Source organism: Lampris incognitus, chromosome 11 (genome assembly GCF_029633865.1).
Source record: "Lampris incognitus isolate fLamInc1 chromosome 11, fLamInc1.hap2, whole genome shotgun sequence".
NCBI classification, from domain to species: Eukaryota; Metazoa; Chordata; class Actinopteri; order Lampriformes; family Lampridae; genus Lampris; species Lampris incognitus.
This window is the reverse complement of record NC_079221.1, coordinates 42032930-42040638: the sequence shown is the minus strand read 5'-3', so window position 1 is coordinate 42040638 and position 7709 is coordinate 42032930. Positions and strand designations below refer to the sequence as shown.

The following is a 7709-nucleotide window of genomic DNA, read 5'->3' as shown; positions in this document are numbered from 1 at the left end:
TAGACCTGTTCGGATACATCGTGTTTGCAGTGTGCGTTGTCTGGGCGGTGGGTCGTGTTTGGTTTTGGGTACAGTGTTTTCAGGCCAAAGAGCTCAACTTCAAGTCTCATCAACCCACAGACTCGTCTTCCAGAAGGTCCCTGAGCATGTCACATGGCTTCTAGCAAACCCCAGCCGCGACTTCATGTTGGGCTTTCTAAGAAATGGCTTTCTTTGAGCCAGTCTCTCCACAAAGCCGAATCTGTGACGTGCTGAAGAGATGGCTGGTCTCGGGAAAGTTTCTTTCATGTCGGCCCATGAGCTCTGAGTGTTGTAACTGGCCCATTTGTTATCTGGTTGCTCAGTTTAGTAGGAAGACCTGATCTTTGTAGAGATGTCGTTTCATATTTTTCCCCATGTTTTACAATAGACTTTTATGATTTTTCCAGCTTTTCACCTCCTAATAACTTTATATTAAATGTTACACAGGCCGTTTCTTGGTCCCCGGGACAACTGGAATGAACTGATCTGGTGGTTCAGTTATAAAATCTCACAAATCCGGTGTTATTTTCCTGGATTTGGGAATAACATAGGTGGACCTTGTTAACGTATTTTGTTTCATCTCTCAAGAAAATGGAAGACACTTAACCTAATTAAAGCTGTTTATTACGGGGGAGAGGGGGTATCTAGCAAGTAAATTTTCAATGCCTTTCTGATGACATCTTAATTCTTAATACATTTTGATGAAGAGATTTGCTCTTATAGGAGAAGGAAAATCCCACTTTTTAATTTAAATACGCAACAAAGGAAAACAAGAAGTAATCAATGAGGGAGATGAACGCCCTCTGAAGACACTGAGACCCTGACACTGCCGAGGAGCATCAGTATCATTTACCCTCCTCTAGCTACCTTTCTTTTTGGACCCCCCCCCCTTTCCCCCCAGTTGTATCCGGCCAATTACCCCACTCTTCCGAGCCGTCCCGGTCGCTGCTCCACCCCCTCTGCCGATCCGGGGAGGGCTGCAGACTACCACATGCCTCCTCCGATACACGTGGAGTCGCCAGCCGCTTCTTTTCACCTGACAGTGAGGAGTTTCTCCAGGGGGACGTAGCGCGTGGGAGTGTCACGCTATTCCCCCCCAGTTCCCCCTCCCGACCGACCAACCAGAGGAGGCGCTAGTGCAGCGACCAGGGAACATAACCCACATCCGGCTTCCCACCCGCAGACACGGCCAATTCTGTCTGTGGGGACGCTCAGCCAAGCCGGAAGTAACACGGGGATTCGAACCGGTGATCCCCGTGTTGCTAGGCAACGGAATAGACCGCTACGCTACCCGGATGCCGCCGCTGCCGCCCCCCCCCCAGTTTTACCATTGTTACAATTCCTACACGTGTAGCTGCTAAAAAATCGCGCTGTTCTTGAAAGTACTGTAAACTGGTGGCATTGTGCAGGAACGCGGGAAGTCATCGTCAGAATGACTCGACAGCTGAATAGGCCAAACCAGAAACGAGACCTTGAATACGTGGCATGCTCTTCCCAAGAGGAGGCGCCAAACTTCAGCCACGGCCACATTCTACATGTCGTAAGAGAACTGTGCGGGCTGCGGCGTATGTTCAGTAGGTAGGCGGACAGAGCATCTTAAACGCTTTGCTGATGCACTAAAGCCAGCGAGTCAATATCCATTTGGAGCCACAACACCTGCAGCTGCAGACTTATGGTATTAAAGTCTAAGCTGCTCACACACTGGCATATTTCACTCTCATAGCAGACGGCGATAATGTCCTTAGAGGTGATACTATGGGGCAGTGGATATGTGACATGTACGCGCACACACACACACACACACACACACACACACACACACACACACACACGCCAGCCGCAGCCCTCTGTGATAGGTAAGGTACCCCCAGCGGGGATTTGCTGTTGTGATCCTCTTCATTGCCGGAAACACCTGCCGAGTGTTAGCCTGGATGGACCCTGATTAAGAGTGATGGCTCCGGGACGTGATGCCGTTTCCAGCACCCGAGCAGCAATTTATTCCTCGGGAGCGTGCAGACCAGCGGGCTGCCCGGGGGCCTCCGGGGCCCCATCTCCTCTGTAGCGACGCTCTTTGTGTGAATCATTACAAATGGCATGCTCCATAACGTCGAGGAGAGGCGTACAAGCATGGGGGGGGGGTGATATGAGGTAGCTGAGGGGAAGCGGGGGGGGGGCGGCGTGGAGGGGTGATGGGTGTGGGTTTTACCGTGAAGTGCAAGACGCGGATTGGGGCGTGACGTGAGTGGGGCTTGTCTCGCTCGGCGCTTTAAGGCAGTTGGCTGCAGTCCACTCGACTCCTTGGCAATCTTGCAGCTCGCCGCTTGCGTCTGGTCTGCGGCCTTATGGCGCCGGGTGCTATAAGGCCGCTGGCTTAGCCCGGTGTTATTTCAGCGCCGCAGTCCAGGTTTTTTACTACGTGAGGAAGGCATCAAGTTAATGGAGCTGCAGACACAGAAAATTAGCGGAGAAATGAATTGCGCCGCCAAAAGTGAGGTCAATTTGCACAGATAAACCCATGAAGAACGGCGGAGTGCATCGCCGCAGCCTCTCTGCTTGCACTGATGAGCAGGTTAATTACCCATTTTGTTTATTGTGAGAAAGATGTCTGAAACCAATTTTCCCCGAGACAGATATTACAACCTTATGTGCTGGGGGAGGGGAGGGGGAGGGGGGAGGGGGGATCAAACCATGGAATAACAACAACAGCAACATAATGATGCAAAAAATAGAAGTCAGTAATTATAATGCCAAACATTTAAAAAAAAAAGGGGGGGAACCCCCCCAATAAAAACCATTTCAAATCTTTACGCCATATCGTCAGCTGGGCCAAGTTTAGAAGTGGGGGTGGGGGGGTGGGGGGGGAGAGAGAAAAGCTTCTATTGATGCCATCAAGCCTGGGTGGTAGCCTAGCCCGCGGCCCAGAACCCATCACGGCGGAGCGGCGTGTCACCGGCCGCTCGCCGCAAATACGTTTTAACAGCATCTCTTCGGATGATCCAGCAGCCAGATGTCACCGGCTTCTTAATAACTTTCTAGAGGCTAGTTCTGGTCACTATGGCAATTACCTTTATGTCAGGCCTCTGAAAGATATGTCTACCCATGGGACAAGCAGGCAGCCGGCTCCATGATGCTGATTACAGATGGATGCTGAGGCTGAATTATCCTGACTCAGGGTGTGTGTGTGTGGGGGGGGGGGTCTGTGTGTGTGTGTGTGTGTGTGTGTGGCTGGCTGCTATCTGCCCGTTGTCAACAGTGAGGCTAACTATCATCTTTGCCTCTTGATATTACTGTCCGACACACTGTTGGAGCGTATGTGTGTACTATAAGTAGGCACTTCTATAAGGCGGAGTAGCGTAGTGGCACCTGAATTGGCTTGTGCACTACTGAGAAGAGGTGGTTGTTCATGTGTGACCATCCTATATACTCCAGCAACTGATAGATTACACGCATTAGTCTAATCTATCAGTGTCCACCGGCATGGAGTGCACGTCTATCTCTCACTGATAGATAGATAGATAGATAGATAGATAGATAGATAGATAGATAGATAGATAGATAGATAGATAGATAGATAGATAGATAGATAGATAGATAGATAGATAGATAGAGAGAGGGGGGGTGGATGGAGGGAGGGAGAGAGAGGGGGGGGGTGAATGGATGGATGGATGGATGGATGGATGGATGGATGGATGAATGGATGGATGGATGAAGGGAGGGGAGGAGAGATAGAGATAGATGATGGATGGATGGGTGGGTGGATGGAGAGAGAGCGAGAGAGAGGGAGGGATGGAGGGAGGGAGAGAGAGAGAGAGATAGATAGATAGAGGATGGATGGTTGGATGGATGGATGGATGGATGGATGGATGGATGGATGGATGGATGGATGGATGGATGGATGGATGGATAGATGCTACATACCCAGAGAGACAGTTGAGTTATTCTCCACATTCCTGTATCTGCATTTGCCCTCGACCTGACTCCTGCTGTGGTATGTAGCTGTAACGTCATTGCTGCAGGATGCCAAGTTAGGAATGTGCAGAATAATAATTACTAAATCATAAATACATACATACATAGAGAGAGAGAGACACAGAGAGAGAGAGAGAGAGAGAGAGAGAGAGAGAGAGAGAGAGAGAGAGAGAGAGAGAGAGAGAGAGAGAGAGAGAGAGAGAGAGAGAGAGAGAGAGAGAGAGAGAGAGAGAGAGAGAGAGACCTGCTCTATGCTGCTGGTTGCTTTGCCTCGCACTGTCGAAATGAGGTCCAGTGTTTCCAGCTCCGCGAGTCTGAGGTTATTATCTTAATAATGTCTCGTTTCAAGTTTCTCTGAAATGCCTCTAGCATAGCAGCTCTGATTAAGCAATCTTAATTAAGCTTTTGTGAGTTCTCCTTCATCAGACCTTGCCTCTTTTCCCAGCCTGTTTTGTGGTATAAAAACTCTCAATTCTTTAGTCTGCTGTGTTTTTCTGACACTCACCACTTCCGTTCAAAAGAGCAACGTGCGCGCACGTTTGCGTATATGCGCGTGTGCGCATGCGCGCGTGTGTTGAGGGAGAGAGGCGAGGGGAGAAACTGTGTGTGTGTGTGGGGGGGGGTGTTAAGGGAGCGAGGGTGGGTGGGTGGGGGGGGGCAGAGGGTGTATGTGTCAGCGTGAGCTTTTAAGTTGCCCCGTGCCTCGTCTCTCTCAGGGCGCTTAAGCACTACGCCCCTCTCACCGTCCCGCTTGTTGTCACAGCGATTTCCCCAGTTGCTCATCATACTTAAACTCCTCTCTCATTTCCATTATAATCACCTCTCGCAAAGCTCACCTGAGGTTTACAGTGAAAGGAGAAATGTGGTTTCCCCCTCTGAAGTAGCGCAGTGTGACACCCGATGTGGAGGAAAAAAAAAGAAAGAAAAAAAAAAAAAAAAAAAAAAGGACGCGATAGCCCGGCCCGGTGAGCGCACTACTTTGCCAGTCCCGTAGGAGATCCCGGCGAGGGTACGGCGTCCCACTGAGGTTACGTTTCGTGCAGCCGATTGGCCGTGACGGAGCGCGAGGCGAATCGAGGGAACAGCTGAGAACGCGCCGCATATTACCAACTGGCGCGCGCGCGCGCGCGCGCGCACCGAAGGGACGCTGTCGCTTGAATTGGTTGATTAAACACCTGCGGTTGTGACGAGCGACACATGGGGACGTTATCGGTGTTCTCTCATTCGTCTGTGTTTACGCGGAGGAATCGTCTTAATTAAGCTTCTGTAGGGCTGATAAATGGACCCGGCTCATCATCCATGGGCAACACATCGATTTCACATTACCTGTCTAAGGGCTCTCGAATGGCCGAGCTGTTAAGTCCCGTTTGCAGCACCCAAGTGCCTCTGGTGTCTGAGGCGTCTGCCGCATTCCTGCACATCAGGCCTCTCCTCATATATATATATATATATATATATATATATATATATATAAAGGGTCAGACCCGCGAGTCCGCGGCCAGCGTGTCTTCTTATCCATGCACGTTACACTACCCCCCTCCTTCGGTAAGCGCGTCCCCGCGCTTAAGCATATCAGCTCCTTCACGCCTCAGGGCGCATGCGCTTCCGATGGCCTTACGGTCGCTCCATCCCACTGCTGACACCAATGTAGCGAATTAGGGGGACAACGCAACCACAGGAACTGCCGCGGCCGGGACGCGAACCCGTGTCGCCCGCACCGCAGGAGGCATCGCTAACCGCTCGACTAAAGGGTCAGCCCGCGAGCCAGCGGCCAGCGTGTCTTCTTATCCATGCACGTTACAATATATATAGTGGTGACATATGACACCAATAGCAGCGTGTTTATGTAAGTCAATATGTACCAAACCCAACTTTCTAAGACAAATGGGGAGTTTTTTTTTACGGATGCGATAACAGGGAAATGCAGTTACAGTACCAAACAAACTATGGTAGAAAGACCTAGTTTGTTGGCTTTGTGTACACGTGTGCTTCGGCTGAGCTTACAGCGAAATTATAATTGGTCTTGAAGTAGTGCGTCTGCAGCTCGGAGAGATTTCCAACAGCCGCTGCTTGGTGCTTTCACATCTGCTTCCTCCCAGTGATCCCTGAAACTGGGCCTGGGGGGAAGACAGCACCCCTAATTACTATCAAAACTAGCTAAGCTTATTGCCGTGAATTACCAAAGCTTTATCTGAAGTGGACCAGGAATCACTCCTGAAGCTAAGGGGCTTTGAGGTACAAGGAGGGATCACAGTTCATTGCCGCGTCCGGATTAGTACTTTGAGTTCATACTTTACCGTTTCTAAAGCCTATTTTGGTGTTATACGCATATCTCACCGTACGAATGGCTATGCTGATCTGACACCACTTGCCTTTTTAAGTCTTGGGGATCTTAATATGGGTTTGACATGCGACACGACCAGCCATCTTATTCTAGCTTTGTGGAAATGAGTGCACAATTCATGAGTGTGTTGAAAATCATCCTCCCTTCCATGTTTCAAAATCCCTCATGCATGTAAGGATTCATCAGTCAAATCAATTATTATACAGTATATTGTGCATATGAACAGCACTAGCTAGCTAGCTAGCTAGTGATCTGCATTATCAAATGTTCTGTATTACTGATTTTCTCTCCTCTGTATACTTGTGTTCTGTGTTCTGTGAAGGTCACATGCAGGAAAACGCATGGCGCAGCGACGGAGCTCATCGAATGGGGGGAAAGTGACTCTGAGCAGAAGTTCTCTCCCACGGGGGCCAGTCCTCGGATCCTCAAACCCCTGCGCCTGTTTGCCAGGGGCTCCCCGGGGCTCAAGAGCAACATGAGGGAAATGGCACATTTAGAGAACATGGAGGACTTCTGGGACTGGTTATCTAACCTGACAGATGTTCAGGAGGCACAGGCCAGAACGAAGCGGAGACCCATCGTCAAGACCGGCAAATTCAAAAAGATGTTTGGGTGGGGGGACTTCCACTCCAACATCAAGACTGTGAAACTCAACCTCCTCATCACAGGGAAGATCGTGGACCACGGGAACGGCACCTTCAGCGTGTACTTCCGTCACAACTCCACGGGCCTGGGGAACGTGTCGGTCAGTCTGGTGCCCCCCTCCAAGGTGGTGGAATTCGAGCTCGCCCAGCAGTCCACGCTGGAGACCAAAGACACCAAGTCGTTCAACTGTCGCATCGAGTACGAGAAGACAGACCGCAACAAGAAGACCGCCTTGTGCAGCTTCGACCCGTCCAAGGTGTGCTACCAGGAGCAGACCCAGAGCCACGTTTCCTGGCTGTGCTCCAAACCCTTCAAAGTCATATGCATCTATATAGCCTTTTACAGTGTCGACTATAAACTGGTGCAAAAGGTATGCCCTGACTATAATTACCACAGCGACACGCCGTACTCCTCCACAGGATGACCCGGCTGTTTGTTAGCGAGCGCGTCAGATCTCCCTCTCCCGTAAGACGTTGTATGTAAATCTCGGACCACCCTCGTTCCTCCCGTCCCTCGACACCCACACGCGAGACATATTGACGATGCAAAAAATGCTCTCTGAGAGTGCGGAGCACCCCTGGGAATTTGACGTTTGTTTGACACATACTTGCGCACAAGCCTATAGGGTGACGATTTTAAGACGATGAGCAGGTGTCCAGGGACGAGTTCCGGGGGGGGGGGCATCTCGCAAGGGTTGACTGCAAGAGTCCCTGTTAAATTACAAACCGAA

General features: G+C 50.5%; 1 protein-coding gene across 1 annotated transcript; it reads left to right on the top strand.

Annotated features, from left to right (window-relative positions):
* The first annotated feature begins 1453 nt into the window (after nucleotides 1–1453).
* On the top strand, nucleotides 1454–7403 carry nxph2a (neurexophilin 2a). The gene is made up of 2 exons (XM_056288931.1): nucleotides 1454–1561; nucleotides 6657–7403. The coding sequence occupies exons 1-2, from the start codon at nucleotides 1454–1456 to the stop codon at nucleotides 7401–7403; spliced, it is 855 nt and encodes a 284-aa protein (XP_056144906.1).
* The last annotated feature ends 306 nt before the right edge of the window (nucleotides 7404–7709 follow it).